The sequence below is a fragment of the Macaca mulatta genome, chromosome 2 (assembly GCF_049350105.2).
Source record: "Macaca mulatta isolate MMU2019108-1 chromosome 2, T2T-MMU8v2.0, whole genome shotgun sequence".
NCBI classification, from domain to species: Eukaryota; Metazoa; Chordata; class Mammalia; order Primates; family Cercopithecidae; genus Macaca; species Macaca mulatta.
The window spans coordinates 171,511,165-171,535,994 of NC_133407.1; the positions used below are offsets into that span (position 1 = coordinate 171,511,165).

At 42.7% G+C, this 24,830-nt stretch overlaps 2 protein-coding genes and 1 non-coding gene across 5 annotated transcripts in view; 1 reads left to right on the top strand and 2 right to left on the bottom strand.

The window, feature by feature from the left end:
* The first annotated feature begins 1,325 nt into the window (after nucleotides 1-1,325).
* Nucleotides 1,326-14,199, top strand: GCSAM (germinal center associated signaling and motility). Of its 3 annotated transcripts, none has more exons than XM_015129853.3 (6): nucleotides 1,326-1,482; nucleotides 4,443-4,517; nucleotides 6,947-6,991; nucleotides 7,989-8,035; nucleotides 9,774-9,802; nucleotides 11,282-14,199. In XM_015129853.3, exons 1-6 carry the CDS (start codon nucleotides 1,454-1,456, stop codon nucleotides 11,594-11,596), a joined length of 540 nt encoding a protein of 179 aa, XP_014985339.2. In that variant the 5' UTR covers nucleotides 1,326-1,453; the 3' UTR covers nucleotides 11,597-14,199. The 3 variants fall into 3 exon arrangements, with proteins under 3 accessions (XP_014985339.2, XP_001103280.2, XP_077850364.1); XM_001103280.5 differs by having other exon boundaries at nucleotides 4,449-4,517; XM_077994238.1 differs by lacking the exon at nucleotides 1,326-1,482 and adding an exon at nucleotides 1,500-1,925 and having other exon boundaries at nucleotides 4,449-4,517.
* A 2,632-nt stretch (nucleotides 14,200-16,831) lies between these two features.
* C2H3orf52 (chromosome 2 C3orf52 homolog) overlaps nucleotides 16,832-24,830 on the bottom strand; it is a 32,809-nt gene continuing 24,810 nt past the window's right edge. Inside the window, exons 5-6 of the mRNA XM_015129852.3 lie at nucleotides 21,946-22,127; nucleotides 16,832-18,417 (exon numbers count right to left, since the gene is read on the bottom strand). Of these exons, the coding sequence (XP_014985338.1) occupies nucleotides 18,413-18,417; nucleotides 21,946-22,127 (187 nt within the window). The 3' untranslated portion in view covers nucleotides 16,832-18,412. The remainder of the gene's footprint in view (nucleotides 18,418-21,945; nucleotides 22,128-24,830) is intronic.
* On the bottom strand, nucleotides 22,194-22,287 carry MIR567 (microRNA mir-567). Its single transcript, NR_032615.1, has one exon. It is a non-coding gene; the product is annotated as a microRNA mir-567 (primary transcript).

Consider the following 24,830-nt stretch of genomic DNA (forward strand, 5'->3'; position numbering starts at 1 on the left):
AGATGGGAGAGTCCCCTTGACCCCTTCTCGGGACTTGCGACAGGGGTGTGGCCTACTTACTTGGCCACCACCATACTTAAACTCTCTGTGGGAGCGGGAGCACACAGGCAAGAGGGTGCCAGGGCTGGGGTGAGCACTTTTGAGCTCCAGCCCAACAGCAGCATCTAGAGATGTGTTACAATTAATGCTCTTTTAGCAGTTGCCATTCGTGGACAGCTCAGTTTTAACCCACTCAGTGGAGAGTCAGGGTGACGGCCTTTTACACCCTGCCCTCTTGGTACCCGGGTTCTTGTTTGGCATCCAGGCATAATCAGGTTGCATGAATGGTTTGAAAGGTGTTGAATGTGGAGGATTTTATTAAATGGTGGAAGTGGCTTTCAGTGGAAGGGGAGCTGGAAAGGGGATGGTACAGGAAGAAGGTGATCTTTCCCTGAAGCCTGCTGTCTCTGGCCAGGCTCCTCTCTGAAGTCATGCCACCCGAAGCTAAGCCGCATCTCTGACACTCAGTTGCTTCTCCTCTTGATGTTCAGCTGCTTGTCTCTCTGCCAGCTGAGGTCTGGGTTTTATATGGGTTTATATGGGCACAGAATAGGGGGGCTGGACAGGCCAAACAGTAACATTTGGGCAGGATAACAGGGATAACCGTTCTCATTTAGGGCTGCAGTTTCAAGGCTTGAGGGTGGGACCTTTGCCAGTGAGCCACCCTCTTCTATCCAGTAAAGCCATCTGCCTTCTGTCCTTATCGCTTCTTTCCAAAAAGGCTGTCATTTTGCATTCTCATCAGCAAAGAATGAGACTTCCAGTTGCTCTGTTTACCTTGCCATGACTTGATATTGTCAGGGTTTTACAGCCATTGTAATAAGTGTGTAAAAGTGTTCCATTGTGCATTTGATTTACACTTCCCTAATGACTACAATGTTCATCATCTTTTAATGGTCATCTGTATAGTTCCTTTGGTGAAGTGTCTGTTCAAATATTTTGCCTATTTTGTTATTGGGTGTTTGTTTTCAGATTTGAGAGTTGTTGATACTGTATTTCTTACAGGTCTGTGGCTTGACTGTTTTAACCTCCTTCTGACGTTTTTAAGAAGACAACGTAATTTATAAATGTAAATACCTGCAGTGGAAAAACTCCCATGACCCATCTGTAATTTCAGACCTGGGATTCCCCAGAGGTTTGAAGCTCTCATTGACGGGTAGTTGCTGGTTATGGCCAAGAGCCAAGTTGATTCAGACACTGACATGTTAGAACATTCTGCACGTGTGCGCCTCTAGCACTCCTCCCCCAGCCTCTTCCTCCCCTCTGCAGAGACACCCTTCCCATTTCTGCTGTTTCTGCATGGGTGGCCAGAGCCACACAGCCCTTTCTTTAAGTCAGGAGTTGTCCTGTCAAAGCACAAGTCAAGAAGGAAGTGATAAAGGGACTGAGGGGAAGCCCTGAGAGGACTGAGAGGATGGGAAACTCTCTGCTGAGAGAAAACAGGTAAGTAATAGACTCCCTTTGGGAGAGCAGAGGAGATGGGACAGGGCAATACAGCAAGGAAGAGAAAAAGAAAGCTAGTATACAGTTAGCACACTAAGTCGGGGTAGAAAGTAGTTGGGTAAGCAAACTGCCAAGCCTTCAGTGCCTACTCAGTGCCAGATACCACATTAAATTTCCCTTCTCCGAAGAATCATGGTGAGCAGCTGATGGAGAATAGCTGAAAGGTGGAAAGACTTTACCAAGGAAGGTCTATATAATAGGTTACCACCTAAGAAATGAAAAACTTTCTGAAAGCCCAGGAAGGAGATGCTCTCCTGAGCCCCTCATGCTCCACAAGGAGGTCAGAATCACCACCCTCTTTCAGCCAGAATTTTAAGTTTGAAACAAACAGCAAGCTTCCTGCCACCTTGAGGCTTCCTTTGATGTGCACTCCCTGTAAGCAGGTAAGCAGAGGTCATCTAAATTAAATAGGCAGAGAACTCGGATTTACTTTTCTGGACCTCAGTTTCTTTATACAGTATCTACCTTAGAGGGTTCTAGTGTGTATTGTGCTAGCATAGTGAGTGCCTGACACAAAGTAGGGTTCAAAATTAGAAGATATTTTCTGCTTTCTTTTTTTGGACCATTATCTTCCTTAATATCAAAGCCGTCATTGTAAAAATCTAGTGCCACTAAAGACAAGGTAATCTCTAGGGTATAAACTGGGGCGATCTAGAGAGAGTAAGCCAGCCAGAGGGGGTCTTCACAGGGTTATGTTTGGAATCCCAGGTCTCAGTTCATGCCACTGGAGAGTGGAACATAGGAAAAACTGTTAGCCCACTTTTGACCACTTGCTGAAAAGAAGATTGATGGTCCTGTGGAATATCTCATGTCCCTTCCTAAAAATCATGTTGTCTGAGACTTCTCTACCCTGGGTCCTCGCAGCCCCTTGTCAATCTTCTACTCTAGCATTGTTCTAACAATTATATAAATTACTATTTTTATTACTAGATATGAGCTGCTCAAATGTAGTGATTGTTTCTTATTTATCTTTGAATTGCTGGTTCCTGGCATTGTTTCTGGCACATGACAGGCACTTAATAAGTGGTAGATGATTGACTGGAAACATAAAGAAATCACCATTCTGATAAATCAAACAAAACAAAATACAGAAATGATATGAGTTATTAAGTCCTGATTGAAGTCACATATGGGATTTGTTTTTTAGAACTTTGATGTGGGGGTAAAAAATTATGACCTTACTACGTATTTGTAATAACAAAATTGGGAAATACAGAAAGTATAAACAAAAAAAATGGTAATTGCATTTATAACTACTGATAACATCGGATACATTCTGCTTATTTAAATTTCTGTATTCATTAGCCATTTGTATTTCTTCATATGTGAAGAGCCAGTAATGTCTTTTGCCCATTATTATTTTGATATATTTTGTTTTATTGATAGTAAAAGCTATTTGTGCTTTGAAGAAGTTAGTCCATTCTCATAAACATTGCAAAAAAAACTTTAAAAATTTTTTTACTTTAAAATTTTGTTTTATGTAAGAAAAAAATACTTTTTCCAAGGTATACACATTGTATGGTGTTTGGACTTCTTATAGTTTTGTGTTTATTGTATTTTAAAGAAAATTCAATTTTAAATCTAGAAAGCTTTTTGGTTTCTGCCTTGGCATTCATGCTTAAAATTCTTTGCTCTTCCCAAGATAAGACAAACCAACCCAAGTTTTGATTTTATTATTTTACATTTGGCAACATATATTCAGTATATGGTGTCAGATATAATTTTTTTTTTCCAAATAATTGATCAGTTTGCCCAACATCTTTATTTCTATGATGATTTAAAAGGTCTCCCTTGAGCCAAGTGCAGTGGTATGCACCCGTGGTCCCAGCTACTCAGGAGGCTGAGGCAGGAGGATTGCTTGAGCCCAGGAGTTTGAGGCCAGCCTGAGCAACATAGCAAGACCCAGTTTTAAAAATAAATTCATTAAAATGATTAAATAAAATGTTTCCCTTAATGTATTCAAAAGTCTTGTATATACCGGTATTTAATTTTCATTGTCACCCCAACACCCAGTTATCATCCAATCAGCATACCCCCCAACCGTGTCTCTCCAGGTCAAATAAGCTAAGAAACTGGGGAAATTTTGCACAGGATAGAATGGCACCCATCCCTTCTTGAGAGGAGCTCAGTCTCAGAGGAAGGGACCTGCCAGCAGCAAACCCAGCTTTTCCTCCTTAGTGGCTGTGGATCCTCAGAACAATTGCCTGGCATTCTGGGCCTCAGTTTCCTCATTAGTGTAAAAAGTAAAATGATAATATCTATCTTACGGATTTATTCTGGGATTAAATGAAATATAACACACAAAATGATTGGCATATATTAAGTAGTGTTTAAGTGTTAGTTTTTTTTATCCTCATACCCCCAGTTCCCAACAAATGGAAAGATGGGTATACAGAAATCTAACCCAAACAATGAACCAATTTATTTCCTTTATTCAATCCTTTTCTTCTCCTTCTATCCCTTGTTCTGGGCCTCCATGCTTTCTGTGAAAGATGGTGTGATTTACACAAGACAAAGCCAGTACCCTTCCCCATTACTTGTGTATAGCTCCTGGAACTGCACCAAAGAGACAGTAGCTGAGGACCTCAGGCCTCTCTCTGGACACTGATACTCTCAGGGTCATGATGAGGATCCCTGGATATTTGGGAACGGACAATTTACGATCACTCGTTCACGGCAGTTGGAGAATATCAGTGGGCTGTTGCTGTGGCAATGGAGAGCATGTCAGATCAAAGGTAGCTTGTGGCATGTGCTTGAGGAAAGAGTATTAACATATGTGAGGGCAACCAGTCAATTTCAGAGTCACACACAAATAGCAGAAATGAGGAAAGTTGGAAAAAGTATGAAAATAAGTGGTAGGCCTGGTTAGGAAATACTTAGCCTGTTTCTGATACGTTGAGTTTCAGGTGGCAGCAGAACTCTCAAGAGATGCCTTGGAATCTGAGAATGCAAAGCCCCAAACAGAGAACGTCCAGGTGAGAGCAAAATCAACCAAACTCCCCCCAGCCTTTGCCCAAGGAGAATGAAGTGTGTCAAGCCATGGACTTCACATCCCAGTGAGGGAGGGCCCTGTTTAGACCAGCAGCAGTTGCAATAGTAGCAAATGTGAAGACAGGACAAAAGACAAAATGCTGAAAAACTTTGGACAGGAGATGGGCTGCTTTGCTAGAAGCCTAATGTAACTCCTAGCAACAGGAACTAAGACCCTGTTAGTCCCTGTCATGCCCCGTTATAAAATAAGGGGTCTTATTTCCTGTTGTCCTTTTGTTTCCTGTTGTCCTTTTGTACCACAAAGGTACCTTTGTGCTCAACCTCCACCCTAGCCATTTTATTTTAAGCTATAGATGTCTATTTCTGAGGTGAACACATGCCAGATGTTATGACAATTTTTAGAAAGTTTGTGGAGACACCGTTGTGATTGCCTTGATGCTGTTAAACAAAGACCACCTCATTAATTCTTTTTGAACAGACCTTTCAAACATCCAGCCCTTAAGTATTCTCTCTAAGGAAAGGAATAATTAAAATATGGAACTAATGTTCCAGGATCCGAGAATCCCAAGGGGTGACAAGGTCAGTTTTTCTGTGGTCTGTAAAGTTATCTGTGCTTTTCACATGGTTTCAGGAGGAGATTTTGAAGGAGGAGCAATTAAAAAACAAGCGCTGTTGTTATTTTTTAACACCAATGCCTGCGTTAGGGGCTGGAAACCCAGAGATTCCTTTCAACAGGGTGCATTTTTTCAGTGCAAGTTGAGAATTACATATTTTCAGGGGTATCAGCGGGCACATGTTAAGGCATACAGTTCAAAGGATGAAATAAATCAGAAGGGTCATGGCATTATAACAAGGGACGGGTTGGGTAGACCAGAGAGCCAGAGAAGGCTTTGTGAAAAGGACAGATACCTCAAATTGCTGACATGTAACCTCCAGTTAAAGATATTTGTCTGGTTTTCTTCGTGGAGGCTGTCTGAACCCATCCCAAACCAAAACAACCATGTTGAAATGCAAAAATAAATTGCTGAAAAGTCGAGTAGAAGAAACAGCCAGCTTACAAATAGTTTTTGCCCATATTTAACCTCAGCTTATTCTTATAACTCCCTGTGTAAGCAGTATGTACATCCTCTTTTACAGATTTAAAAACTGTGGCCTCAGGAGTTCAGAGAATATCTCTCAAAATCATCCCCCTCCTCTTTTCTCACTCATTCCTCCTCAGTGAACCTGGTTTGTTAGCTTAGTGTGATTCAGTAGTTTTCTTATGATGTTTCCTTAGCAACTAAGTGGAGATGTAAGCAAACGGCCTGAAGCACATTGAAGGTAACCTAAAGAAGAGGAAGAGTTGCAGCTGTGCCTCTGGGCCCCAGAGGCTTTGATGGTGCATAGATCTTAGAGGCTGTCAGAATGCTCAGCCAAGCGGGTGACCACAGCCAAGGTCATGATGCAGTCAGCCTCTCCTCCACTGCTCCTCCTGATGGAACTTCATGGGAAAGCTCACTGGGGAGACATTTTTGGATGGTGTTTTCCAAAGGTTTTTACATACTGTAACTGATACACGTACTACTTTATAAAGGGCTTTCACATTCAACCATGTAGGTAGTTGACTATGCCTCAATTTCAAAAAGATGTACAGAATGATACTTAGACATTAATGTAGATGTAGGACTGCATAGAGATTCTAAGCCTTTATGCTACAAGAGAGAAGTCACGTTATTTAACTATATCGCTGGAGTCATGATGGTAGATTTGCTGACCTCCTGCAGCAGGGTTGTTCTGTCCTTGGCTATTCATTCTGTATTCATATCTTCATCAAATATTTATTGAAAACCCATTTACTGTGCCAGATGTTGTGTCATACACTGGAAATACATACCACAATGCACAAGATCAATATGGTCCCCAGCTTTGCAAAGCTCACATTCTAGTGTAGAATATAGACAAGTGAGCGAACAATTGCAATATACTGTAAATTGGAGAAATTCAGAGTATAGTAAAATACTGTACAGATATTGCCTAACCCATACCTGAAAAAAATGATTTGTGAAAGTTCCACACATTTGTACCTTCATTTCCTGGAGATAACTCTTGTGTGTTCTTCATTACAAGGGAACCAAGGAAATTACCAGAATTGAGAGTGAGAAATTTTTTTTTTTTTTTTTTTTTTTTTTTTTTTTTTTTTTTTTTTTTTTTTTGCTGGGAACACAGCAGAAAGCTTTTTCCTGAATTTGATAGTATCATCTTCATCCTAGGAGGACAAAGGCATTCTACTGTGAGAGATGTGTCCAAGTTATCTAGAATGAAACAAGCTGCGGGGAGAAAAGGTTTTCCACAGAAATGGCAAAAGGGAAGGAGTCACCTTAACAAAGCTGCAGAAATCAGTTTTATGATTTGCCATCTCTCTTGGGTATTTTAGATGCTGGGATCACCATATCGCTGAAGGGTGTTTCTGCCTTCCCTGGTGAGTGGACAGTTGTTTTTAGGAGTTACTTCCCTAAGTGTGGTTTCAATGTGGTATTTGCTGTAAGTTACCTGTGACTGTCTGTGGCCACAGCGGAAGTCTGTCACTAGCTTCACCTAAGAGTTAATCAGGGAAGCAATCCTTCCAATTTGATGAGAAACAGGAACAACAGTCTCATGGGTGGCATGCTGTCCTCAAACACGAAAGCCTCAGAAGCAAAGATGAAACTAGCTACTAACGTAGAAAAAAGACACCTTTTTGTCACACTGCAAATCTGAGTCTGCCTGTTCCAAAGCACACGTTTCTATCGCTTGTACATAGAACTTACAGTCGGGGTGATCGTATAACTTATCATTCAAACTAAGATACCTTTGAGAGTGAAAAGGATGCTAAAAATAATTAAAGCTCGCTAAGTGATTGATAATGACCTTAACCAGGCGGAGGCAAACCAGGACATATGGTCACCCTCACAGCAGATGTTCTTGTCTACTGAAATGATGATGAACTTCCATTATACTTATATTGCATTTTTTCAGGGGGTCTTTTATACAGTGTTCCCTTATGGGAAGAGTGTGTTTGTTTGTTTGTTTGCTTGTTTTGGAGATCATAGATTAGAATTGAGATTGAAAATAATCCTGGCTCCTTCACTCACAGGATAGAAAAGAAATTGATACTTTGTCAGAAAAAAAAAAGTCTCCAAAAAAGTAACCTATATCACCATATTTCCACATCTATAAATCAATTCCCTATCATATTTAGAAAAGAGAGAGGGGAGGGGAGAGAGAGAGAGAGAGAGAGAGAGGCACAAAGGAATATATTTCTACTTGGCCTTATCTTTTACTTTTTTCTTTTTTATTTAACTCATCTATGCTGAAGGAGGTATTATAAAAAGGCATATAACTTTAACAAAGAGTTAAAAGTAAGTTTTGTAGGTTTGTGTCATTTCCTTTGAGAGTTTCTGAATATTAAAACAATTTGCTTTGCTTTTCTTTTACAGGAAAAAAATACTCATTTTTGAAAAGAGGCAAGATTCCCAAAATGAAAGTAAGTCATTGATTTCCTATCATTTCCACTTTTGATAAGACTTACCTTTCCAAACCGCTTCTTCTCTATGTTCCCAAAGCCCCTTAGGCTTATTTCAATTACAATATCTACACATTTTGCTGCAATGTATCCAATTGCTTGTCTTTTGTCCTCACTAGATGGTGAGCTCATTGAAGCAGGAATTGGCTCATTAATCTCCAAATTCCTCAGTTAGTGCCTGAGGCCTGGAGGCTGAAGGCAGTAACTGGAGGCAAGGATACAAAAGGTGGAGGAGAAAGGCACTTACAAGAAACTGCAAGAAAGCCAGCCTGGGACAGGGGAGGGGTGGGGCCTCCTGGTCAGGTTAAAGATTTTCATCTTTGTCTTGAGAGCTACAGGAGATACTGGCTTTACACAGGGGATGGGGAGTGGGGGGCAAGTATGATTAGATTTGTATTAAACATATCACCCAGGTTCCTGTGCAGAAGACAAATTGCAGCAAGGAGTGGGAAGAGCGGATACCAGAAGACCACTTAGGAGGCTGGTGCAATAGTCTCTGGTGATAGAACAGCGTTGAAGTTAAGGAGAAAGAAGAATTCTAGAAGGAGAGTGTGATGAATTGTATCACACCTAAAAATAAAAATAAGAAAGTGTAGGCCTGAGGACGAGCCATTGTGTTTCTGAAGAAGAAAAATGGAAGAGTTTTGACTTTGCCTTCCTTAAAGAGGAGAACCTAGTTCATTTACATAGAATCTTAAAATCTAGCCCTGCAAGATGTGTAAATGAATAATATAGCCTCCCTCCCTAGCCACTTCACTCCAGGAGCGGTGGGTCCCAGGGAACCTCAATTTCCATCAGAGCAAAACATAATAGAAATAAGACTGGATGCTAAAACTCCGTGCTGAAGATGCTTTTCTTATAATGATAATCAGGGAAGTCTTAGATGCCTATGGGAGCTTATGGAGATGTGGAAATTCAGAATGTGAGGACCAAGAGAACGTCAATCCGTATGCCATATGGTAGCCTCCTCTGTAGACTTTCACATGAGGGCACATGTTTGTTTACGGACCTGGTATGTTTGCAAGAGGGAGCAAGGGTGTCAATGTGCCTCTTTGCTGAATGGCCAGAGCCATTTGGTCTTAATTAGGCTTTGAAAAATTGCCGTGCTCATTTGTTGTTTGCCAGCAGGTACAGGAATGAGAATGTTTAGCTTAAGACTTTCCTGTTCTGCCTAACTCCTCGAACAACAATTACCACACCACCACCATCCTGTCACCTAGACTAGAAACGACGGCCCTCCACTCCACAGTGTGGATCTCTCACAGCCCCTTGTCTGTCTCCTGTGCTAGCTTGTGGGCCTTTTGAGGACAGGGACTGTTTCTGATTCTTCTTTGTCTCCCGAGTGCCGGATGCAGAGGCACTGAATTTGGGTAAGGAACAAAAATCAATTTTGTGTAAGGAAGGAGAGGGGGCTAGGTAAGGAGGGAAAAAGAGCTGGAGGGAGAAATTGTGATTTCCTATCCAAACACTAACCAAATGTGTCTTCCTTCTCTCACCTCTCAGACTGAGAACAGCTCCGGCTGTGACTTGTTTAGATGTCCTGTCACTCCCCAGGGATATGCTGTAGCTCAGAACAGCCTGAGAAGAGCTACCCCAGCTGTTTCTTGGCTTTTTAGTTATTTATATTCTAGCCTCCCCTGCTCCTCCCCTCAAATCTCCCTATAACGTGAAATTCATTGAGTGTATTTTCTTTCTCCAGATGAAGGAATGTCATCTACTCCCATCCAGGTAATGAGAACATCTCTAAGTTATTTCTTGAGATGATGATAGAAGTGCCGACACCCTAAATGGCAGGAGAAGTTGGCCTCCGAGATCCCTTCTGACCCTTACATGGAGAAAGACTTTAGATGTCAGTGCTCGTGAACCCGGGTGGCATGTTCAGGGCCTGGTGGCAGAAGCAGCAGCCACTAGTGCTGTATAACTTATTGACAGGAACTTAATGACCACTTCATTTATGACAGACAACATGCTGAGTGCTTTACACACATCAACTCATGTAGCGAAAACAACAACGCTTGAATGTTGCTGCTATAATCCATCCCATCTCATCATTTTATAGACGAGAAAACTGAGTGATTAAGTGATAATTCCCCAAAACCAGATCGCTAACAAGGGGGCAGAACCAGATCGCTAACAAGGGGGCAGAACCAGGATTCAAAACCAAGTTTCACTTCAAAATCCATGCTTCTCCCCGTGTACTTTGCTGCTTTGCTTTTTACCTCCTGATATCCCATCATAAGTGAAACCTTCCCTTGAGTTGTTTCCTTATTTAATAACATAAATATCTCTAGAGGGTATTTAAATATCATAACCAAAACACTTTAAGGTATTATAAGATTATTCTTTTTTTATTTTTTTGTTTTGTTTTGAGACAGAGTTTTGCTCTTGTCACCCAGGCTGGAGTGCAACGGCACAATCTCAGCTCACTGCACCCTCCGCCTCCTGGGTTCAAGCAATTCTCAGCCTCAGCCTCCCTAGTAACTGGGATTACAGGCACCTGCCACCACGCCCAGTTAGTTTTTGTATTTCCAGTAGAAATGGGGTTTCACTGTGTTGGCCAGGCTGGTCTGGAACTCCCAACCTCAGGTGATCGACCCACCTTGGCCTCCCAAAGTGCTGGGATTACAGGCATGAGCCACCATGCCCAGCCAGATTATTCTTTTTTATTAGAATTGGCTGTCCTCCGAGCCCTGAGACTGGGAACTGTATGGGTAGTGTCTTAGTCCACTTGTGTTGCTATAAAGGAATACGCAAAGCTGGGTAACTTATAAAGAAAAGAAGTTTGTTTGGCTCATGGTTCTTCAGGCTGTACACTCATAACTGCGAGGATGGCACCAAGCCATTCATGAGCAATCTGCTCCCATAACGAAAACACCTGTCACTAGGTACCGCCTCCAACAATGGGAACCAAATTTCAACATTAGATTTGCAGGGAACGAATATCCAAACCATATCAGGTGGTCAGAGGTCACTCGGGAACAAGGGGCAGAGAGGATGCACCTGAGTAAGCTCTAGACCGTAAGCACTCTTGCTGCTGGCCTAGTGGTTGGGGTGGAAGCAGTCATTTAGAAAAAAAATGGCCAACAGATGGGGAGGAGGTGGTCATAGAAGACAGACTTGACCCAGGGTCAAGCCTGTGTTGAGACTGAAGTGTAAAGGTCATGGCAAGAGGCCAAATCTTGATGATGGCTCTTCTTTGACAAGCAGGACAATATTGACCAGACCTACTCAGAGGAGCTGTGCTATACCCTCATCCATCATCAGGTTCTCTGTAGAAGGCCATCAGGGAACTCTGCTGAAGAGTACTATGAGAATGTTCCCTGCAAAGCTGAGAGACCCAGAGAGTCCTTGGGAGGAACTGAGACTGAGTATTCACTTCTACACATGCCTTCTACCCCTAGGCATGCCCGATCCCCAGAAGATGAATATGAACTTCTCATGCCTCAAAGAATCTCCTCTCACTTTCTGCAACAGCCACATCCACTTACGGCCCCTTCTGAGACCCAGTTTTCCCATGTATAGTGAAGTGGTTGGACTAGCATTTGTTTAGCACCAACAAATAAAAGGTGGGATGGGGGATCTGCCTGAAGCAGGGATGGGACACAAAGTCCCTCCAGCTTACCTCCCACAACAACCCTTTCCCTGCAGAGCATGGTTTGTGTACCACAAGTCCTCTTAGCACACAAAAGCCAAAATATAAAGGTCAACCATTTATCCTGAACACCACCATTTGAGAAAGAGGTAACCATCTTTGGTTCTACATGATTTGGAGATTATAGTGGTGGGGGGCGCTCCCTGATTCCCCTAAAGCTATGCACACCACAAGGGGCTCTGCTCTCTGTCTGGGATCTTCTTATAAAGTGTTCCTATGATTGTTCCCTGAAGTCACAAGGAAGCTTTACTCATCATACTAAGTGTACCCAAGGGGGAGTTCACTCATTACCGTGACCTTCCAGCTCAGCCCTCACCCCACGGGAGCGTGTGTTGCTCCTCTCACTCCATGTGTCTAAGCCATGTCTTTTACATCGTGTCCTTTGACCTGTTGGCCCCCAGGGTCTGGTTGGTTATGTGAGTTGAATCAAGAGGCTCTAGGCCAGATGTTTACATAATTTTAACCTATATGATTTTATTTTTAACTTTGTATTTCTCCCTAGAAATCTCAATAAGACAATTGTAGCATCAGACAATGTTAAGAAGAATGATCCTTGGAGATCCCATAATCCCACTACCCTTGTTTGGCTCAGAGAGGATAATTTACCTAATGATACATTAAAGTTAGTGGCAAAACTTAATGTGGAGCCTGATTTCCTACTGACTTCCAATTTAGTGCTCCCCCAGTATGCTACATAGAAAGCTCTCTGCAATATACTAAATGTATACTAAATGTATATATTTAATAATGTCATGTATAAAATATGAATAAAATATCCACATAGGAAATTAACACACATATAGCTTCTCTGATAGGCACTCCTCTATGTGTCCTGATTATTTACTTTCTCTTATCTTTTCCTTAGTGTTCCTCAAATTATATCTATCCTCTAAACCAGGGATCAGCAAACTGTAACCCCCAGGCCAAATCTGGCCCACTCCCTATTTTTATAGATAAAGATTTCTTGGAACACAGCCACACTCATTTCTTTGCCTACTATCTATGATTGTTCAACCATGGGAGAGTTGAGTAGTTGTGACATGGACCATAGGCCCTTAAGAGCCAAAATAAATATACTTTGGCACTTTTTGGAGAAAAAGTTTGCAGACACCTGCCCTAAATTATTATAGTTTGACAGAAACTTAACAGAAATGTGTTTGGTTACTGATGCATAAGAGCAGGCACCAATAAAATGGCATAAAAATATTAAATCACAAATTGGATAAGTGAGACCAAGACAATTTAGCAAATTCTGCTATTTCTGTATTCACACCTGTGTCTTCCACTTGTTTTATTTAACGCGTGGCTACTGTCTTAATTTTAGGCATGCTAAAATAGTTTGTTTTAAAGAGGTTTATTTAAGAAAGCAGTAGGTACATTATGTTTACTAGACAGGCCCTTTGACCAGCTAAGCGACAGGGACCCTAGTACATTATGTTTAGTTACTGTTTTCTTCTCAAAGTTAACCAAAGCTGAATAACTTTGCTATTTAAAATGTGCTAACTCCCAAATGAGGAGAAATGCAGTGGCCTGAGCTTGGATGTGTCAGGTTTTGAAGACTTTGGCCAGGTGATGGTCTTCAGCTAAAGAGCCAGCTGCATCTTGGTGTCTCCTCCTCTGCTGACTTCCTACTTTTAGCAAGATTCCTTCACGTGGAACTCTAGCTGATCCTTGACCAGGATCAGATCCTCAAAAGGAGGCATTCATGTTAGCAGTGGATATTGTACAAGATGTAACATGGCTTAGAGGAAAGACTGTAGATCCCAGAGACAGATCATCGGTCATTCAAATCCTGGTTCTCTCTCTTCCTCCATCTGTGACTTTGAACGTGCTACTGGGAGGCTCAGCTCCTTCATCATCGACAGGAGGATTACATCCAATGTAGGCAATCATCTATTACAGACGCTGAATAAATGATATCAAAGGGTACAGAGAAACAAAAATCTTTTATGATGCATGGAAAAAAACCATGCTGATACAGCTGGTTATTCAGGGTCACCCAGCAGTCCTCCAGCAAGGTAGAAACACCAAATCAATGAGTTTATGCTAGAAGTTTTCACGTGGCTACTGGGCCATTGTGGAAGTAGACTGGTTGAAATATTCTTAGTATGACATAATATTTGTTTGACCCTCATCCTGTGAAAGCATTATCTGTCCCAAACAGTATATGCCTTTTATCAGGGACACATTCAATATAAATGTTTAACCAAAGAAAGTTGTTTTTATAATGAAATTATAACAGGGATTTACAAGAGGGAATTATAAGAGGGATCATGAAAGGGAATTACTTTTGAGCAGGGGAAGCCATTTGGGAGTGCTTCAAGATACTCAACATGATATATACAATTATGATTTCTAAGTCAAAAGTAATATTAAGAACAAAAAAAGAGTTAAAAAATCCTGATATGAATGTAATATACTCAATGTGTAGGATGTCTCAAATTTCCAGCAAATAAATTTTAATGTCCCAAAATACCCACTATGTCTGTATGTAACGCTGATGCTGTTTCCCCTACATTTCAGGATTTCTGATGAAAGCTGTGCACCCCCTTTGCAGAAAATGCACATTCACACACACACGTTTGTATATGATGTGTGCGGGAGATAGGGATGCAACACCTCAGCGAAAGAATCCCTGTCCCTGATAAAGAACCTGAGCCTGAGCATTTAAATTACTCTCTCAAGCCACAAACATAACCAGGGAACTCTCCCTCCCTCATGCTGGTCTTAAAACTACTTAGCCAACATTCAGAGGCACAATTTATGCCGCAACTGCAGACTTTGTGGTTTCCGTTTCACGTACATACTGGCATCTATAAATAATCCCTTATTCTGTGAATAAATTCTTATTTAAAACAGAAGAGAAAAATAGGAAGAGGGCAAAGACAGGGCGGGAAAATCTGTTGACAACAGGTTGAAATGCTAACGTTTTTTAGGACAAACTTGAGTGATAGGTGCTTCGGATATTCTCAGGGATTGACAGGCACGGACAGAACAGGAAATAGAAGTCTCCAGGATTCCACGAGGGCTCCAGGGAAAAGTAGATTCTGTTTCTATTTGTCTCTGTTCATTTCCAAGCCTATAGCCTCAAGTTCAGAAAGCCACTTGATCTGAGCGTACCTTGGTTCTGCCAACTGTTAAGTGGACCAGTGTAAATTCTGTCTACTTTCCTACAGAATTCTCTTTTGCAAGGCACTTGCTGAAGCCTTGAGAGGTCATCATCATCATATAAAGTCTCCTGCAGTCTGAGGGCCCTCCGTCTCCGTTCACCCCTGACTCCTGACCACTTGTGCTCCTTAGGAATTCCCAGATGTCAGCCAAGCCTGAACTGAGCATGCCTCTGGGGATCCTCCCTGGGCTGGAGGCCATTCATAGTGTGTGGTTGCCCTGTGATCTAGGCTTTGCCCTCAACAAGCGGTGGAACTCCGGGCTGGTCCTCCCAGCTCTCCAGAATTTGATTTCCCAACTGTGAGATGAGGGAGGTGCCTTTTGAAGCTGAGTCTATAATATCTAGTCACAAAGGAAAGATTCAAGGATGTCTGTGGATAAAGCTGCCAACAATGCAGCAATAGTGTGAATTAACTTATTTTAAAGCAATGAAAGAGTGATGGGAGAGGAGAAGGAGCATATTGAGAGATTTCTCCCACTTTTTCTTAGCATTGATCAGACTCTGAATAGGACAGGATTCATGTCCAGAATTCACATGTAAAAGACAAAGTAGAGAACATGTACCTCATCCTAAGAAGACACAAACATGTGTAAAGGAAGGCAAATCTTATTCAAATCCCACCAGGGCTTCAGGATTCGGCTTGAGTCCTACTTCCTACAAAAAACCCTCCTCTGATTAAACTATACTGACCACTCTTTTCTCTAACCACCCGCAACCCTACTCAACCCTGCTGGGGTTTCTGTTTGTTTGTTTGTTTGTTTGTTTGTGAGGGAGTTTCACTCTTGTCACCCAGGCTGGAGTACAATGGTGTGATCTCGGCTCACTGCAACCTCTGCCTCCTGGGTTCAAGTGATTCTCCTGCTTCAGCCTCCCAAGTAGCTAGGATTACAGGCACCTGCCACCATGCCTGGCTAATTTTTAGTAGAGATGGGGTTTCACCACTTTGGTCAGGCTGGTCTCGAGCTCCTAACCTCAGGTGATCTGCCTGCCTCAACCTCCCAAAGTGCTGGGATTACAAGCCTGAGCCACCATGCCCAGACTGCCTTTGTTTTTAACTCCTGGGTATTTTTTTCTGCTGTTTCCTGTTTCATCTGTACTGATCCTAACTCCTTAATAAAACTAACAGCTTCTTTTCTTATTGTCTTCTCCATTAGTATCCCCTATAGCCTTCTATAAAACACATCATTTTTTCAAATCTATAGAACTAAATTAAATTGAAAGGCAAAAACAAAAAAAGAATTAGACACATGGCTGGAATTTTTGTTGGCGGAGGAATAGGAGCGGGTTCTGCCAATATGGCTGTTGCCATTCTATCCATATCTAAGTGACATCCAGAGAAGAGCAGTTTTTCTTCTCAAATCCTTCAATTTTTGAAACCTCACTATGTACCAGGCATGATGCTCATCATGATGTTGCGTGATGAGCAGTAGATTTATCTCCTATAGCAGAAAGTGCATTTGCAAGTGACATTTTCTTTCAAACACCACCAAATATGTTAGTCACAAAGGTTAGTTTTTCCATACCATTTGGGCAGGAAAGTCGAACCTATGGAAAGTCCTCTCTATGACTTGCAAGTGGTCAAAACCCAAGACAAGGTACTTGCATCTTGGTGCTTTCCAAAGAAGAAGGGAAGAACAAAACCAAATCCTGCCTCCAGATATGAACAGGCCGTTCCTTCAAGTCCAAGCCCTTTCAGATACCAAGTCCTGCCACAGAGGACCTCAGAGAAAGAGGAGGGGATGGCCTCTGCCTGCTCTTGCTGGAACAGAGAGGAGAACCCAGGCCGCCCCCGCAAAACTTGGCTTGATCTTATTCACCCAGAAGAGGAAGCTGCCCTAAGGGAAATGAAAAGATGATGTTCAACACCATTTACTGCAAGAAACAAACAAACAAACGAAAACCCAGCCCAAAGCTCAGCCAATCGGAATGCAACAACACAGATGCAAAAATAATTTATTGTAAATGTTTTTAAACCATTCTCCATTAAAATGTTTCATTATTTTCTACAAAATACAACTACACTAAGGTTCACATTTGACATGTAAAAAATAAAGAGGAAGAAGAGAAATCCACTAGTTTCACTAGTTTAAGGAACGATCACTAAAATGAGACAATGATCTATAGTATATGCATCTTCTAGTTAAATAAGAAAGCAAATTCACATTATCCAGAGTCCTGGGTCATAAAGAACTCAAGTCAAATCTAGTCTAAGGCAGACACTAGCTCGTGCCCACACACAGCTGCCTTTCACACTGACTTTAACCCAGGGCTGATTTAACTGACAGACGACATGTCTCACGATACAGCACAAAACTCTTTCTCCTGGTAAATTTCTTTTCCCAACAAAACAAACACTCGGTTCCCTCACAACAGGCAATTCTGTATCTGTAGACAATCAATACAGTCACTAATATTCCTTCTACCCCCCAAATAGCTGGCAAAAGCTTCCAACATTTTATTTTCAAAGAAGAGTGGTTCTTCCTGTATCACAACCATCTGTAACAGGATACACAATCATTGCCTGAAGACACTGAGTCCTACAGGAACGTTTGTAGCACTGGGCAACAAAAAGCCAATGTGTAATATCCAGAGCAGATGTTAAACAGCCTTAATGATTCCCTAATGGAGGTTTCTAAAAATATACATGGAGTGACTATCCAAAGTGATAGTAGTATGCTCAAAAGTCACAGGGACCCATATTTCCAAAAAGCGTGTTCAGGAATCACAGGAACAATGAGGAGTGGCAAAATAATAAAGAAACACACAGCTCCCATCTGTAGCTAGCTATATATACAGATCTCAAAGTAACGTTGGTGGTGTGCCTAGGGCTGGTTGGCTGAGATACTCAGGTACAGGTCATGGAAGTAGACACAGAACCACACTGCTGAGGTCTTCTGAAGTGGCTTCCTTTTCTTCACAGCCTGGCTTTGAGGTAGATCAAAACGAATGGTGGGAAGGGAGAAGGGTGATTTCAGTGAATGATTGGCTTAGTCTTCCTAACCTGGCTGCCCGCCTCTCCCTGCTTTACCAGCTCATGCTTATGCGATCCCACCTAAAAGAAGGCAGTGCACCGCTGCACTAAAGAAAAAGTAGCCCAGGTGGGTGGGGTGCTTCAAGGATAGCAGTGAGCCATGATTGCACCACCGCACTCCAGCCTAAGCGACAGAACAAGACACTGTCTCAAAAAACAAAACAAAACTAAACTAAAACTAAAACAAAAAACAGAATACCAGTGACCTCCCACAGGGGGATGTACCCGATGACCCTATCGCCCCCACCCTAGCTGGCTTCCTGCCTTTGTTAAGACTGGACCCAGCTGAAGCGGTGCTTGGGAGCTGTTTTACTGGGCTTGGAGCCAGCCTGCAGAATCAGGAGAGAAAGGAGTCTCCATCCCTCTGGTTGTTGCTGGTGCTTCTGTATTAATCCACAGAATCTTTTCTGCAAAACAGAGTGAATTCCCTTCATCTCCAGGACAGGGTGGAGCACTGCTTTCAGACACAGACCAACCTCCATCACCTCATTCTAAAAAGAAAACACAGATGAACAAAAGTTACTGATTTTTAAAAACATTATTAAATGCTTCGGTTTTTATTTCATTTCATTGAATTTTAACATAAAATCTTAGATAAAATTGCAAGGTTTATAAATTCCTAACAGAGGAAATTTAGTCTTCAGTCCACACACACACACACACAAACCACTCTGAATACATGTCAAAAGGCAAATCACATTTATTGTTCATTGCTTATTTGTTTGGGTAGGATGCATGAGAAATAATTTTGATGATGTGGTTTTTGGGTGCTGAGGACATTTTAACATCCAGTCTCTTTTCATAATCTAACCATAAACTCTAAAATTTCCATTTTTAAAACATGTACAATATACTGTGAGAAATTCTGATGAGAGAAATGATGTGAACCCTAAGGGGCAGGTGCAGGTACAGATGCAAAGCCCTAAACAGACATGACACAGGGGAAGCCCGCCGGGGTCTACAGGAGTCCAGCCTCACCACCACTGACAGGACTGACAAGATTCACTATTCTCCCTAGCTGGCGCTTTTTCCTCTTCTCTCTCACAAAAATCCTGGTTTTGTCCTTTTTCCCTACTCAGTCTACTAGCTGACTCCTTCCCATGTGAGAACATACCAAGTACCTCCTCTGTGTCCAAAGTAACTCAGGATGCTGACCTTTCCTTTGACCTTTGTAAAATAGACTTTCCCCTCTTAGCCCACGGCCCCACTCATCTAGGAGGTGAAGAAGATCAAAGACAGGGAAGGGTGAGGGACGATGGACTTAAAAAATTCCTTTATCGTGATATTTTAAGGAAAGTTTTTATTTTTATAAGGCATCCAAATATGCATGCAGTCAGGTCAAAATAATCGCCGTATTTCCAAATTAGAGAATAAGAAGCAAACACACAAAAACCCCTCAGGAATCCAAATTACAACCTAATTTCGGATTCTGCTTCTAAAGTGCACATATTCAAACCCCAAATGGACCATAGGCTGGCCTCAGGGAAATACTCGGAATCCCTGAAATTGTCTGTACAATTTTGTGTTGTGGGGAGAGGTATGTACATTTTTTTTTTCCCTGGGGAGAAGGTACACGGCTGCCTTCAGATTCTCTAAGGGGCAAACAAACCAAACAATGTTAAGAATCTTTGCTCTTTGAAGACTGAGAACATTACCATTGTGGGAAACTAGTTGCCCAGCTAATCACAGGGCGGGGGTGGCAATCCCCCAAGCCCACAGCTCACGTGCACGGGGAAACTGGCGAAAGAACTCACTCCATCCCTCTTGGTCCCTCCAAGGGCCCTGGGCCTCTCCCTGACACATCTTCCTTGTCTCTAGAGTTTGCCTCTGCGCTCATCCCCCATCTGCCTGCCTGCCTGCGATGAGTCCCTCTTCTTCTTTCCCTATTTCCCAACTGCTTCTCTGTGTACCCTTCCCTTTCAGAGGGCAGTGACACTTACATTCTGAAAACATAAAATGGCTCAAATATTGCACATTCATGCTCTGGAAAGTGGGACATGGGGTCACAGAAAACCCCACATTTTCTCAGCATGTCCCATCAGAAGAAACATCTGAGAGAAAGAGTGCAACTTCCAGAAGAGCAGAGACTTTGTTCCACTCATAGCTGCTTCCCCAGCGCCTGCTGGAGCACCGAGCCCTGGGGAAACAGCTGAGTCTCTTTGGCCAAGCTCAGGGTCTTCTGGGAGCCCTCCTCAGGCCTCATAAGCAGCCTGCCCTTTATCCTGTGTTGTATGAACCTCTCAGCCTCGGAAGCCTCTTAAACCTTTCCTCAGACCTCTGCCCACCTCCCTGGCCTCCATTTGGAAGGAGTCAGTAACAATTTTTGCAAGGGGCCTAAGAAAATCAAGACCAACCACAGCACAGCAGCAGCCCCCACAGGCATCGCAGGCCTCTTTACACAGGAGGAGGCTGAAGGTTTGTGGTTTTTTTGTTTGTTTATTGGTTTGTTTGTTCTTTTGAGACGGAGTTTCGCTCTTGTCACCCAGGCTGGAGTGCAATGGCGCAATCTCGGCTCACCGCAACCTCTGCCTCCCGGGTTCAAGCGATTCTCCTGCCGCGGCCTCCCAAGTAGCTGGGATTACAAGCACTCACCACCATGCCCGGCTAATTTTTGTATTTTTAGTAGAGGTGGGGTTTCACCATGTTGGCCAGGCTTGTCTCAAACTCCTGACCTCATGTCATCCACCTGCCTCAGCCTCCCAAAGTGCTGGGATTACAGGCGTAAGCCACCGCACCTGGCCTTTTTTTTTTCTTTTTAAAATTACTGTAATTGGGGCATAACCTCTTCACTCCACACACATATATTGTCTGCCTGACCCACAGACACACTTTATTCAGGATGCTCTGTGAGGAGGATCTCCATTTATGAGACATTTCCAGTGAGCTAAATTTGGCCTTCTGAATGGCATTCTTAAGAACTGTTTTACATAACATTCTGCCTTCTTAGGCCAACATTACTCTTGCCTCTCATCCTCAAGAAACAGTGTCATCATAATAAACACCTTGTCTTGTACTATGCACTAACACGTGTGCTTTTAACCCCCTGTTCCATGCTTTTGATTCTAGACCGTTAATGCACCTGCTGCCAACCACAACTACTTCTAATTTGCCTTTCATTCATTCAACTAGTATTTACTGAGAACCTACTAAAGTGGAGAAAGTGATTCTGATGGACTGTGGATGAGAACATAAAATATTCAAGATTGTTGGCATTATGGGCTAAATAAGAGCAAACAAGCCTCTGAGCCAGGTATCAGAAACTGAGATCAGCAGCAAAGGCCAGAGCTTCACTACAAAGCAATGGAAGGACATTTTGAGGGCCTGAAGCCATTTGGCCTTCTGACCTTCCTTTCTGCCAGGTTTTGTTCCGAGGGTTAAAAGTTCTCATATTCCGATAAATGGGGTGTTTGTTACATTTATTAAACAACATATCTATTTCCTTGTTCTGTTCTTAATTTTAAAAGTTGACGAGTAAATTTGTCATAATTTTCTAAGGAAAGGAATAAACTTGTCCCTATTAATTTCTTAATGGTCTCAGTGGCCTTCAACAGAAAAAGAAATAGGTTCCCCATATTAAGATACTCTGAGCAATTTAGCTGTATCATTTATTTCAAATTCTTCAATTCTTACTTCTCTTGGGAAACCAGTGTCTCCATAAAGTTTGCTAATCATGTTGTAAAGTAGGATACAGGGCTTAGAATGTGGGTGAACTGCATGAGGAAACATGTAGCAATGTTCATCTTTATGGTTGAATTATCTTTTCCATAACTGTTCCCCAACTACACTGTGTAATTATGGAGGGCATGGACTGTGTAGCCTCCACAGAGAGGGGAACATCACCTCACAGCAACACCATGCGCTGAGGGGACGAGTGAAGAAAAGAAGAGTCTGACACAGTACCAAGTCACCAAAGTTCCCAAATCGAACCAAACCAATCTGACTCAATTGGTTTGAGTCACCTCCAATCTGGTTCACCTGTTTATCATCACAACTCTGACTTCTTTACTTGCTCTACTTACCAGAGAGCAAGAGGGATGCTGGATCAAGCCCCAGACTCTCACAACCAGGTAGGTTCTCATCATGGAAATCCTGTAGCAAAATGCCCAGCACCAACTCCTCACTCATCATATACTTCATAACATTTTCATCATCTGATGGAACCCCAAACTGCAGGTGGTAGGTTACTGTGGCATTTTCACCACTGAAAGGCAAACCAGAGACATTAAAGCACAGACAGCATCACACTACAACTCGAGAAATGAACTTAAGCAATAACTTTTTTTAAAGTTTTGCATGTTCTTCCAGTACAAAATAGCAAAGAATGTTCTGTCCTGGAAGAACATAGTGTCCTGTAAGAATCCTTTTCCACAGATTCATCACAAAAAGTTGAGGTGATCCTAACCGCCTCCTTCCACCTAGTACCCATCCTCTAGGAATCCACTGGGAGAGGCCATCAGAGGGAGAGGTGCAGCCCATCTCCGGTCAAGATGCTGAGAAGATCCCAAGCTTCGCCCATCATCTGTTCCAACCCCAGCCTTCATCCCTCGAGGCAAGCCAGGGAAGCCTCCCCTTTTCTCCACACACATTCCTTCTTCATGTTCTCAGCATTGCCCCCACAAAGGTGTGCCAGGGATCTTTAGTTTAATCAGTTCTTTATTTGACCTATGAAAATGTTTAAGGCACAGCCAAAGCTTCCTACCTGGGTCCAGACCTTCTGAATGTTGGCAGAGACCACCCTGTGTATCAGCAACAAATCAGGCTTCCCTGGTTTGTCCCCAAAGTGAGAAACTTTTCTGTCCCATTTCCAGAGGCCCCTAGGGCAAGATAACCAAGCCCTGTAACTCTCAGTAATGGGACCTAAGGAAAGGGAATTTTCATCTTCCTAGAACATTTTTTCCTATTTCCAAAATAAAAATAATCAAGGGTTACCCTCCATTAATTAGTGTCTAATGCTACTCTTTAAATGCTACTTCAATATTTAGTTTATTCGTAGTTATCCTATTACTTTGGTTCAAGATGGGCCAGATTAAGAACCAGCAATAAAATAACGAGCAGAAGGCCACATCGGAGACTATCACCTTGGGGAAGTTTTGCAGATGCGCCAGGCCCATTAGTGTGAATCAGGCCACTGCCCCTGCTAAGGACAGGCAAAGAGCTCCCTCTTCTGGCCACAGGTCACACAGGCCGCTATTCTTGGATCTTACACGGTGGCTGACAATTGAGTTATAAACTCTGCTACAGCTGGGAGATGTGCCAGATCCTGCAGAACAGATGAATAATGGAGAGTCAGGACTCTCAAGAAACTCATAGTTTCAAGGATGCCCTACAGGAAAGCCGAAAAATGCACTTTCAAACTGCAATCCAGCTACTCTAGTTTGCAGGTGTCATAACTTGTTCCCTGAGCTCTGCCCTCTAATTATCGCTAATGAGGATCAACACCTACACAGCCAGCCACCCTGCATTCCCAGGGGCAGGACTTGGGCTGGTTAATGGAGAGGGCCAGAGTCTGACCTTCAGAAGACCAGGTCAGAAGCTGAATGGGAAAATCAGGCCACCTAGCCTGGCCTGGCCAGCCCATCCTAATCCCCCATGGCAGGTCACAGGGTAAATTTATGTAAGGCTGAATTCTGAGAAAAGAGCAATTTTCAGGGCCTTTCCCCCAGCTGCCCACCACTGGAGTGAGTCTAGCAGCCAATAAGCCAAAGGGCATTTTTCTAGGTTCTAGTTGGGCTAGTCCAGGGCTGAGGTCACGATGCCCCTGTAAACACAAATGCATGTGCCGAGGATTTAGCCGCCTTCCACCCATGTGCAGCAGCACCTTTTGGGAAGCAATGGCTTTTCTTCCTCAATTCAATACTTTAGAACCCCTGCCTGGACTTCTTGAAACAAAGTGAGGAGATGTCACCATAAGTATCATGTACATTGGGTCTGTTTTGTTTTGTTTGAGTCTCTCTGTGTCACAGGCTGGAGTGCAGGGGTGCGATCTCGACTCACTGCAACCTCTGACTCCCTGGTTCAAGCGATTCTCCTGCTTCAGCCTCCTGAGTAGCTGGGGTTACAGGCACGCGCCATCATGCCCAGCTAATTTTTGTATTTTTAGTAGAGACGGGGTTTCACTATGTTGGCCAAGATGGTCTCAATCTCCTGACCTTGTGATCTGCCTGCCTCGGCCTCCCAAAGGTCTGGGATTACAGGCCGGAGCCACCATGCCCAGCCCTTTGGGAGTCTTTAAAGAAGGAGATCAAAGGCAGCCTGCACCATATGTATCTGTAGGCTTCAGGTCTGTTTGGCCCCACACCATAGTGCTACCTACCACCTGCTTTATGTGCCTCCCCTCCCAGGTCTGCTAATATTAGGGTTTGGAGAACTTATAGTTTGAAAGGGGACTCTTAATATAATACAACTTTCGATGGTCATATTCCAGAGACATCTCAGGCATCATGGATAATGAAGCTTTGATGTAAATTTTAAGTCATCTCCACTAGTCCCAATGATGTAAAAGGATAATAAACTGACTTCACACACATATATCCTAATGCCTACATCTCAAGAACATTAAAGATGAGGAGGAAATTAAAAAAATAAAAAATACATATGGGTGTGTATATCCTATGTGTGTGTGGTATCTGTGGTGCCTATAATAGATACATGAACAGAAGTAATTACACTCAACTCTTGACAGCTATTAACTCCATGGAAGGGAATGGCATTAGTTATTGGTAGTGGCAGTGGAGAAGAAAGGAGACAGAAGGTAGGCTTTTCCTGTGCATACCTCTTTATGTCTTCTTCTTCTTCTTTTTTTTTTTTGACAGAGTCTGGCTCTGTCACTCAGGCTGGAGTGCTCTGGCGCAATCTCAGCTCACTGCAACCTCCCCTCCCGAATTCAAGAGATTCTCCTGCCTCA

What these genes read in the sequence shown, in the direction of transcription:
- GCSAM (XM_015129853.3), top strand. Translation starts at nt 1,454, where the DNA reads ATGGGAAACTCTCTGCTGAGAGAAAACAG. An exon ending in CCCAAACAGAGAACGTCCAG is followed by an intron (nt 4,518 to 6,946) that starts GTGAGAGCAAAA and finishes TGGGTATTTTAG; the next exon opens with ATGCTGGGATCACCATATCG. An exon ending in GGGTGTTTCTGCCTTCCCTG is followed by an intron (nt 6,992 to 7,988) that starts GTGAGTGGACAG and finishes TTTCTTTTACAG; the next exon opens with GAAAAAAATACTCATTTTTG.